General features: G+C 39.1%; 1 protein-coding gene across 3 annotated transcripts; it reads left to right on the top strand.

Annotated features, from left to right (window-relative positions):
* Positions 1–437: 437 nt before the first annotated feature.
* Positions 438–11,519, top strand: LOC121373265 (zinc finger protein 883-like). Of its 3 annotated transcripts, none has more exons than XM_041499785.1 (4): positions 438–1,996; positions 7,152–7,272; positions 10,313–10,417; positions 11,323–11,519. In XM_041499785.1, the coding sequence occupies exons 1-4, from the start codon at positions 614–616 to the stop codon at positions 11,424–11,426; spliced, it is 1,713 nt and encodes a 570-aa protein (XP_041355719.1). In that variant the 5' UTR covers positions 438–613; the 3' UTR covers positions 11,427–11,519. The 3 variants fall into 3 exon arrangements, 1 of the variants encoding a protein (XP_041355719.1); XR_005958055.1 differs by having other exon boundaries at positions 443–1,996; positions 10,313–10,539; XR_005958056.1 differs by lacking the exon at positions 7,152–7,272.
* The last annotated feature ends 226 nt before the right edge of the window (positions 11,520–11,745 follow it).

An 11,745-nucleotide genomic window follows, 5' to 3' on the forward strand; every position in this document is an offset into this window, starting at 1 on the left:
GGTATACTGGCCAAACATTTTAATCTCGAACACTGATATAAGCACGACAATAAGTTGAAATGAATTAATAAATGAATCTAGATTTGTATCAAAAGTCGAAATTTATTTAATAATGTTCAACTCTTAGTTTTTGTTTCGTTTATGCATTTACTGGTTCTGTTTCAGTACTTTGGAGACCAAAAGTAAAAGGGCTCAAAAGCAAATGTTCCTTCCAGTCTGATTTCAAAAAGACACGTGACCAAAAACGACATTGTAAAACCGGTCTAAATCCTAAAGGTCCTCTGTTTTACAACAAATATGTCTAACAGTGACCATAGATGTGTTGAACGTGAGGTCTTGTCAACACATTGTGATTGAGGTCAAAGCATAAACGATATCCTCTGTGAGGTCTTGTCAACACTGTTTGAGGTCAACATCAAATATGTCTAACAGTGACCATAGATGTGTTGAACGTGAGGTCTTGTCAACACATTGTGATTGAGGTCAAAGCGTAAAGGATCCTCTGTTTTACAATATGTCTAACAGTGATAATAGATGTGTTGAACGCGAGGTCTCGTCAACACATTGTGATTGAGGTCAAAGCATAAACGATATCCTCTGTTTTACAACAAATATGTCTAACAGTGACCATAGATGTGTTGAACGTGAGGTCTTGTCAACACATTGTGAAACCAACCGTGATATGAAAGAACAAACGTCAACACATTCTTGTGAGAAACCTTTCAAATGTGGGATGTGTTTAAAGTGTTTCTCCTGCAGGAGCAAGGTCATGCGGCATATGTTAACCCACACCCTAGAAAGACCATATCGGTGTAAGGTGTGCAAAATGTCTTTCCATCTGAGTACGTATTTAAAGCAACATACGAGGATTCACTTGGGAGTCAAGAATTTCAAATGCGAGGTGTGTGAAAAATATTTTTGTCAGAGTTCCACGTTGAAAAATCATTCTGAAGACAGCCCTGACCTGAAAGTGCGAACGTCAACATATTCTTGCGAGAAGCCTTTCCAATGTGGGATGTGTTTAAAGTATTTCTCTTACAGGAGTACGATTAAGCGCCATATGTTGTCCCACACTGGTGAAAGACCATATCAGTGTGAGGTGTGCAGAAAGTCTTTTCATCTGAGTAAATACTTGAAGCTACATTTGTTGATTCACACTGGAGTCAAGAATTTCAAATGTGAATTGTGCAAAACTTATTTTTATCAGAGTTCTACGTTGAAAAATCATTGTGAAAACAACCCTGATCTGGAAGGACAAACGTCAACAGATTCTTGTGAGAAACCTTTCCAGTGTGGGGTGTGTTTAAAGTATTTCTCTTACAGAAGTAAGATTGAGCGGCATATGTTAACCCACACTTTTGAAAGGCCATATCAGTGTAAGGTGTGCAGGAAGTCTTTTCATCTGAGTAAATACTTGAAAGAGCATATTGTAATTCACTCTGGAGTGAAGAATTTCAAATGTGAGGTGTGTGCAAAACATTTTTTTCAGAGTTCCACGTTGAAAAATCATATGATGATTCACTCTGCCAAACGCTTTAAATGTGAAGCATGTGCGAAAATGTTCTGTAGAAAAGCTGACTTGAAGACACATACGTTGGTTCACACTGGCGTTAAGAATTTCAAATGTGGCGTATGTGCAAAACTGTTTGCTAAGATCTCCGGTTTCAAGCAGCATATGTTAATTCACAATGCCGTTAAACATCTCAAATGTGAGGTGTGTACGGAGCGTTTCTCTCGGAAGCAAGAGCTGAAAAAACACACGCTGATGCACGCTGGTGTCAAAATGTTCAAATGTGAGACATGTGCAAAATTGTTCTCACGGGAATCGTTCTTGAAGGACCATATGTTGGTTCACACTGGTGAGAAACGTCTGAAACCTTTCAAATGCGAGCAATGTGCAAAGTGTTTTCAACGCAATTGCCAATTGAAAGAACATAAGTTGACTCACTCCAGTGTTAAATCTTACAAGTGTGAAACATGTGCTAAATGCTTCTGGGTAAGATCATGCTTGAAACGACATATGAACGTTCACCATTCACACTGATGTTAGGCCCGCTGTCTATTAACTAGATTCTGCTTAAAAAAACATATGACCGTTCAGCATTCACACTGATGTTAGGCCCGCTGTCTGTTAATTAGATTCTGCTTGAAAAGACATATGACCGTTCACACTGATGTTAGGCCCGCTGTCTATTAATTAGATTCTGCTTGAAAAGACATATGACCGTTCACACTGATGTTAGGCCCGCTGTCTAGTAACTAGATCCTGCTTGAAACGACATATGAACGTTCACCATTCACACTGATGTTAGACCCGCTGTCTAGTAACTAGATTCTGCTTGAAATAACACATAATATAATTGAAATTCAGAAAATAATGTCGAAAATATCGTCTGACCATTAAATTCTTTTGAGTAGTATATATATATATATATATATATATATATATATATATATATATATATATACACACACACACACACACAAACACACACACACACACACACACATGTATATATATATTGGTTAGTGTGCTTAAATACAAGAATTCTCGCGAATTACAAAGTAAAATCAGACACTGGATTTAATTAAGGCATTTGTCAGCATAAGTAGCAGGATATTTTCTGAAATGTGAGCCTGTTACGTCGTTAAGTGGTTCTTGGGTCGGGGGGTGGGGGGAGGGGAGGGGTGGGGGTGGGTGGGAGATAGATACACACAACCAAAAATTGTCAGTAACGTGTGTTGTGGCCCATTTTGTAATGAACAACCCATTTTGTAATATGTAACCATTTTGTAATATAAAAGCGATCCATTCTGCAATACATATAGGTACCCATTCTGTAATAAAAACCGACCAGTTGTGTAATGAAAAATAGGTGCCCATTTTGTAATAAAATACTTTAAAACGTTGGAATATGAACCAGGTATTGAATAGATACAGTGTATTTATAAATTTAAATAATTTTAAACATTCCGTTACCGAGAGTCTACCGGTGGTACGAGACATCTAAGGTCGATCCCACTAAGTAGATATCTGTTAATTCCACTGAAAAATATGTGCATTGTTTTTGTTTCCGAGTCCAATGTCGGATCCAGAGAATCCATTTAGGTGGGCCCCAATCACATGAGGCGGAATGCCAAGGGAACTTTGGGGGAGGTTTGGAGAGGGAGTAGCGATGTTTATATATATATATATATATATATATATATATATATATATATATATGTTATATATATGTATTATGTATTTATATATATGTGTGTGTGGCCCCCCCCCCCCTTTTGGCACCTTTCGACGTCCGTGGTATGTACTATGCTGTCTGTGAGAGGGTGCATATATTCCATTTAGGGGGCCCCAATGGCATGAGACTGAATGCCAAGGGAACTTTGGGAGAGGTTTGGAGGGGGATCGTAAAAAAAGAGAAAAATACTATATAATAAAATTATAACTGTCGCAAAATTTAGGGGAGTGGAGCGGACCCTGGTGAAGGCGAGAACGTACATTTCTGTATCGTTAGTTTCATTAGTAACCACTGAATAGGTCGTAGCTAATAATGCAGCTATCTGTACAGAAAACCGCAGCTAGTCATTTAGTCAAATTAATGTACACTTCCGTTCGTACACAGTGATATATACAAAGACACATGCATATTAGTTGCAAATATCAAGACATTATTAAGATGCCGTTTTAACGAGTCGGTCATCAATGAGCCCCTTTTTCTTGCTTGGTCTCCCCAAGACGTGGTCGTAAGTATTTCTGTTGAGCACAAAAATAGTGTACATTTCCGTTTCTGTATTGCGCACAATCCGACAAACAATAATAGAAATAAAAAACTTTATTAACGTCAAAAAATAAAAGAACTACTCCACGATTCAGTAGTAACAAAGGGCCTTTGTTGCAAGCGACTGGAGTGTGAACGCGCCGGAAGTAATTTAGTGGATGTTCGTGCCGCTTAACGCATATGAAAATCAAGGACAGATAAGTATGTTTCTAATAGAGGCTATTGTTAAGCGGCAGGATTGATAATGCACATGATATTAAGTACATAAAAATATTCGTGCAGTCAGTTATTTGTCAAATTCAAAATGTAATTAAATGTCACGTCTGTGACCCCCCACCTCACCCCATGGATCTGCACTTGAAATGTGCCGAGATGTCGTTAAACAAAGGCTATTTTGCTCTCGTTTAAAGGTAGCCGTACAGCAAATAATATCGGAGTGGGTTAATGTTCGAGTGGAATCGAACTTTCCTTTATCCCACAGTTGGTGATAAATGTGCGAGTGTTGGTTGTGATAAACTGTTGATTTATCCGACCAGTAAATTCCTGTTACTTAATTTGAACTAGTTTCAGTGTACCAACTAGCATTGTGCTGGAAACAGGTGCGTGGGCCTACTAAAAATATCATGACAATTTTTGTGTGGAACTTGGGTAGACGCTACTCGTTATGTCTGAAATGAGCAGCTTAACACCCTTTTTTTCTGATGTAGTTTAACAGTGAGCGTTGGTAGAATTTTATATATATATATATATTATAATTTATATATTTGTATATGTCGCTTGATAAGTTGCATGTAGGAGTTTTAGCCACATATGTTACTATTATCGTCTATGGGATTTGATTTGGTGGTATACACCCTTAAAGCGCTGTGTTCCTTTTTACGAAATTAATTAATTAATTAATTAATTCATTCATTCATTTGTAGTTATTTTCTTGCTTATGTCTAATTATTAAAGTTAAAGCATACTGTGCTGGGCACACACAACTTGTCCACGATGCCATATAAACAGGAGAGGGCTAGGGGACACTCGAACTAGTGGTTCGTGAGAGAGACGTCGGTGTAGTGGCCTTACACGCCTACCCATTGACATAAGCGTACGAGACGGGAGGCGGGGAAGAGGGAGTCCCCCACAAGTTCTGGTGCAAAACCTCTCAATTCTGGCAAAAAGGATGGAGATATCCGAGGAAAATGTGCTAACCTGAGACCTTTTTACCATGTATTTTCATCATTAGTTATAACCCATATAAAACTGCACAGTGATTCGTTTGTAACCCTATATAGCTGTTTGGTAGTAATGCTAATATGAATAAATGTTGTTATCCAGATTCGGGTATTTTAATTTAGTTCGGACAGAAACCAGCCTGCAGACTACAAGAATGTGAGCCCGTATGTCTATGTCTATTGAATTATTAAAGCACGCTCTGGGCTGGTTGTAACCCAGATTTAAGTCCGATGGCTTATTCATTATATCACCGATGCCGGGCCACGAATAGAAATTAATTCCCGAAGAGTTTCAGAGAAAGACCACGGACCAATGAATAGTCGACAAATCAGAACACAAGCCACAGAAAAGCTTTAGCCAATCAGAACACGACACGCAAATTGACGATAGAGCTTAAAAGGCTTCGACTTAATTTTGCAGCAGAAGTGACTTGGCGCTGATATAGCAGGTAAGCGCAGACTTAGTGTATAGCTAGATGTCACCATCCATATATATATATATATATACACTGTATATATACACTGTATATATATATATATATATATATATATATATATATATATATATATATATATATATGTATATATCAGGGTTTCTGCCAGAGGGTAAAACTGCTATGGTGCCATACCGAAACAATTTGCAGATTTTTTTTTTTAAGTTAACCTTTTGACAAAATTAATTACCGTTATCATTACTGTATGATTTTCGTAACCCTATCCCTAAACTTAATCCATTTTCTTTCTGGGGGAGCTCCTCCCCCATTGCCCCCTGTTGACTTGATTGCATTCAAGTCCATAACGCCATGCCCCAAAGTTTATTTTATTTTATTTACACCCAAAAATTTACTTCTGGCAGAAACACTATATATAGGTTAATAGTGTGTTTCGGTATGGTCAGTATCATATATTAGGAAAAAACCTTTTGTTATGTCTCTGGCGAGAATCATACATTTGTTTTATTCATAATAAATAATATTGACGATACCGAACCACACAAGGGTAATAATCTCTTTATAATCTAATCTAAAGCTTTTTGTAAACTGTATACGCACCTTTAATTACTGTCAGCCATTACTCGATATTAAAATGCTGTATAAATATGTGACGTTGTTACTTTTTAAATATTCTTATATAACTGTAAACTGGTACTTGTGTATGTGTGTGTGTGTGTGTGTGTGTGCGCGTGTGTGTGTGTGTGTGTGGGAGGGAGGGGGGGGGGGGGGAGGTGTCAGGCCGATGTTTGCCCGAATTAAAACTAAAAACGTGCCCAATCTGGATTACAACGTTTATTCATGTTAGCATTACTGCCAAACAGCTATATAGGGTTGTAAACAAATCGCTACGCATTTCTACGTGGGTTACAACTAATAGTTTGGGTAGAATAATGAAATTAATTCAGGCCAACTCATTTATCCCGTTTTTCTCTCTTATTTTTGCCCGAATTTAAGGATTTGCTGCCCCGTCCCCTCTCTCGTACGATTATGTGTGGACGCATTTGTTTGACCAGCCACTTGTATGAACGAAAACAAAAAAAGAAGAAAAAATAGAACTCTAAAATCTATCAATCTGATTAAAATTAGCTCTTCTGGTCTCACCTGTAGATCTAACAACATTGTGTGGACTCCAATGTCCAGGTGACATTTCATCTATAAATAACAGTTTAAATATCGACCAATTACACTTCGCCTTTTATAACATAATTCGGGAGCATACAAATTCTAAAAATATCAGTCGAGACTATTTATGCAATAGGCGAATTTGTTGGTCTATTGCAACGTTGAAAAAACAGGGGGAAAAGTGTAGTAATAAACACTGGATTATATACTAGTATAAAAAGATTTTATGGCTATACCATCACGGTTTTTTTTTCGCCTTAAAACGAATTTTATATAAAATTTTATATTGAAATTAGTTTCCGGCATACTTCGTAATTCACCCGAATCATTTCGTATACTCTCGGCATAATCCCGAATGTTTTAAAATTCTTTTCAAATCACTGGTATGATTTTAAAAGTAAGGTTTTGATTGGTCGAATGAAAGGTCAACTGGACACGAGCTCCAATGGGCTGCTGTTAGATCGACATGTAATAGTGGAGCTAATTTTAATTAGATTGAACATCTATAAACATCACATGGCTCTTTATTTCAGATACACGTTGTGACAGTACAGATTGTCCTGTATACAAAGACCAGAATGAACGCCTTGTTGATTTCGTTTTTAGTGATAGCTGCTGTTCTGATAGAGTCTACATATGCAAAAGGACCTGACCGTAATATTTTAATACTCTCTCTCTCTCCAGTGGCGTAGGCTCTCTCTTTTTTTTTTTTTTTAGGGGGGGGGGGGGGGGGGCAGCTGTGTAGTGGGATATGACACAGGAACCTTTTTAACGTTATTAATAAGCGAAAAGGTAAACATTTCCCGGAATTTCTCTCTCTCTCTCTCTCTCTCTCTCTCTCTCTCTCTCTATATATATATATATAGAGAGAGAGAGTCTTCAAACAAAGCAGGGGAACCTGAAATATTAATGTTAATATCAACTATTAGACTAAACATACGTTTTGACCACAGACGTCCTAGTAAAGAACGTTCATGTCTGTTTATCAACACACTGAAACACATAGTTTTCACATGTATCACGCAGTTGCCCCGTACAAGTACGTGGGATGTCATTCTCGAGTTTGATAATTTCCAGGAAGGTCGATTCTTTTCCATTCTGTGATCCTACAGTTGTTATTGGTTTGTTTTTAATCATTTTTATTGTTTGAATTTGCGATTTACTGACAAAAAACCGTCAACTTTCAAATTTCACTTGTGACCCCAATCGTCCTTTGTGGTGGTAATAAAAATTACTGTAATACTGAACTACTGGTTGTAATGTTTGCCCAGTTAATTCACTATTAACATATAACCATTCCCCACAGCTAATATACCTTACAATTTTGGCAATTGTAAATTCTACTTAGACTTCCCCTACCTTTATATGTATATATATACTACTCAAAAGAATTTAAGGGTCAAAAATTTATAACCAAATAAGTTTCAGAGTGTATTAGATTGATGATGTAAACTACACCAAAAATTTAATTTATTGTTCCATATTTACAAAAAACCACAAATAAACGTCACTGTATACAGACATGCTGTCAAAGTTGAAGGTTGTCAAACATGGATTTTACACATTAGAACATTCGTTTAATAGTGTGTGAATCCACCCCTGGCGCGAATACACTCGACACATCGTTGCCTCATGCTGTTGATCAGACGTCTGAAGAACTCTTGGGGAATGGCCTGCCACTCTGACATAAGAAGTTGACCCAGATCATGAAGGTTGCCGGATATGGATCCCGAACTCTCCTGATTCGTCCCAGGCGGACTCTATGGGGCCAGTAATATGCTGGCCAATCCATCCTGGCGATACCTTGTTGTCGGAGGGGCACCCTGGCGCGGTGGGGTCTGGCATTGTCCTGCAGAATGCCCCGCCGAATCTGCTCCTGGGAGAACCAACGGCCGGAGATAGCTAGATTGCCATCCACCACAAAGAGGGGGTCCTGTGGTGGATAGAGATGCCGCCCCACACCATGACGCTGCCACCCCCGAAACGGTGACGTCTAACGTTAACGTCAGCGAAGCGCTCCCCAGGACGTCTGTAGACACGAACCCGACCGTCGTTGAACTGGAGACTAAACCTTGACTCGTCAGTTAACATCACTCGACCCCACTGAACACGTTGCCACCGCAGATGAAGTGTGCACCAGTGACGTCTGGCCATTCTGTGACGTGGTAGGAGTGGTGGTCGAACAGCCTGGCGACGGCAGCTTAGATTATTGGCTCTCAGACGATTGCGTATGGTTTGATTCCAGTCGCAGTCCGCAGATTGTCACGTAATCGGCGTGCAGTGGTTGTGCGTTGACGTAGAGCCATATTGGTGATGTAGCGGTCCTCTCTATTTGTAGTGCTTCGGGGTCTTCCCGAACGTGGACGATTTCGAACAGAATTCGTTGCTTGGTACCGTTGCCACAGTCGGCGAACGACACTCTGACTGACACCCAAGTCTCAGAGCAACATTTCTTTGCGTATTGCCATCCTGAAGCCAAGCAATAGCCCTTCCTCGCTCTTCGATAGTCAGTTGACGTCGTACCATTGTCGAATTTGGAGTGTGCACCGTACACGAACGCAAGCTCCAATTATACGGAAATTCAGCATTGGGAACATGGAATACACATGCAAAGCATGCAAATGAAGCGCTTTGTGAAAAAGCAAGTTATGGGCACTTAGCAGACCTTTCGCTATCGCCCTAATTTACGTGCAAATGTAAGCATGTTTTCGCCATTAGAACTAGTCGACAGTGTCAATGACAGTGGATTTTAATTCATTTATGGGTTGCTTAGACCCACTTTCGTCAAAATGGAACAATACCACGCGTGACATTATGGTCTAGCTAATATAATTGACATTCAGAAAATAATGTCGAAAGTATCGTCTGACCCTTAAATTCTTTTGAGTAGTATATATATATATATATATATATATATATATATATATATATATATATATGTGTGTGTGTGTGTGTGTGTATGTACATATATATATACACAAACACAAACACACACACGTATATATACCGTATATATATTATAAATCAGTTTGGAATATTTATAATCAACACTAATCAGTTTCTAATAACATGGGGTATGAGCTACTGCTGGAGTAAAATAAAGCAACACAATATTCATTCAAATCCACACTTAGATCGCCTTTCAACTGGGTGGGGGTGTGGGTGGGCGAACATACTCTGACGACCCCTGCACCCTCCCGCTTCCGACGCCTATGAAAAGTGTGTAGTGCCTTTAAAGAAACATTCGTTCCAGCCAATGCACGACGACTGGTGTATCAAAGGTCATGATATGTGCTGTCCTGTCTTTTGGATGGTGCACATAAACAATCCTTTGTTAATAACTGCAACAAGTAGCGGTTTCGTCTCAAAGACTGTATGTCAAAATTATTACCTATCTGTGATATTTGTATTTTTGCACAGTTCTTTACACTGTGTTTAATTGTTGAATTTTTATCTTGATGTGAATCATCATTTAATGTTTTGCCCTTACCACAGTTTGACACCCAATAGCCGATGTATTTTTTCGTGCTGGGGTGTCGTTAAACATTCATTCATTTATTCATTTATTCATTCATTCATTCATTCATTCATATGTCAATATTGCCAAATGTTTTTAATCCAATGATGATGATGAATCGATCAATATGCGCTAGTGGTGTCATTAAACGAGCACATTCCTTTCTTTTCCATTCAGCGGTCTGCACAGTTTGTACCAACTCTGCAGTAACCTCGTATTGTAGATGTGGTTACAAGCTTGACGACGATGGATGTCCTACTGGTGACTGTAAGACGTGTTCAGGTGAAATTTCCATTCAGCCGTCTGCACAGTTTGTACCAACTCTCCAGTAACCTCGTATTGTAGATGTGGTTACAAGCTTGACGACGATGGATGTCCTACTGGTGACTGTAAGACGTGTTCAGGTGAAATTTCCATTAGTTTTCTTTTCGTCAAGGGGCGTGACGTAGCCCAGTGGTATTTAAAGCGCTTCCTTGATGCGCGATCGATTTTGGGATCGATCTCCGTCGGTGAACTCATCGGGCTATTTTTCGTTTCAGTCGGTGCACCGTGATTGGCATATTTACTGCCGTGGAATGTGCTATCCTGTGTGGGATACCTTCCTACTAATGGAAGAATATAGCTGGTTTCATTTCTAAGACTATAATATAAAAATTATCAAATGTTTGACATCCAATAGCCGATGATTAATAAATTAATGGTTTTTTTGGGGTTTTTTTCACGAATCACAAACTATACTGAATGAAAATAATTTTTCGTTCCAGCCAGTGCACCACAACTGGTATATCAAAGGCCGTGGTATGTGTTATCCTGTCTGTGGGATAGTGCATATCAAAGATCCATTGCTACTAATGGAAAAAATGTAGCGGGTTTCTTCTCTAAGACTATGTCGCAATTACCGAATGTTTTGACATCCAATAGCCGATGATTAATAAATCAATCTGCTCTAGTAGTGTCGTTAAACAAAACCAAACTTTTCTTTGTCTATGAGCTGCATGTACATTTGCTCATATAGATGTGTGTGGGGGTGGGGGGGGGGGGGGGGGGCAAAAGGACCTGACCGTAATAGTTTAATACTCTCTCTCCAGTGGCGTAGGCAGGATTTTGTAAGGGGGGGGGGGGGGGGCACCTGTGTAGTGGGATACGACACCCATGCAATCCACCTTAATATGTTTTTTATCTTTCAGTTCACAATGAAATCTGCAGAAAACGAAATTGTCACTTCACCTATGAACACGGCTTCTGTCATATCCCTAACACAGGATGTACGGTTTGTGACTGTCGAGAATAGCGTAATGACAACCTACCAAGCTGATTTGATCAAGGAGACACTGGAGTTAGATAACCAGTGTATTGTTTGATCGTTTAATAAAAATGAAACGTCGACCAGCCTTATGTCATTAGTCCAGTCTTAAGGTGCTCGCCTGATGCGCGGTCGGTCTAGGATCGATCCCCGTCTGTGGACACATTTGGTCAAATCCAGCCAGTGCACCACGACTGGTATATGTAAGGATATCCTGTCTATGGGATGACGCTTATAAAAAATCCCTAGCTACAATCGGAAAACGTGTAGAAGGTTTCCACTCTAAGATATATGTAAAATTTACCAA

The sequence above is a fragment of the Gigantopelta aegis genome, chromosome 5 (assembly GCF_016097555.1).
Source record: "Gigantopelta aegis isolate Gae_Host chromosome 5, Gae_host_genome, whole genome shotgun sequence".
Classification (NCBI taxonomy): Eukaryota; Metazoa; Mollusca; class Gastropoda; order Neomphalida; family Peltospiridae; genus Gigantopelta; species Gigantopelta aegis.

Excerpts from the sequence above, each read along its gene's own strand:
- LOC121373265 (XM_041499785.1), top strand. The coding sequence starts at position 614 with ATGTCTAACAGTGACCATAGATGTGTTGAACGTGAGGTCTTGTCAACA. Across the intron at positions 1,997-7,151 it reads CATGTGCTAAATGCTTCTGG|ATACACGTTGTGACAGTACA; the intron begins GTAAGATCATGC and ends TCTTTATTTCAG. Across the intron at positions 7,273-10,312 it reads ATATGCAAAAGGACCTGACC|CGGTCTGCACAGTTTGTACC; the intron begins GTAATATTTTAA and ends TTTTCCATTCAG.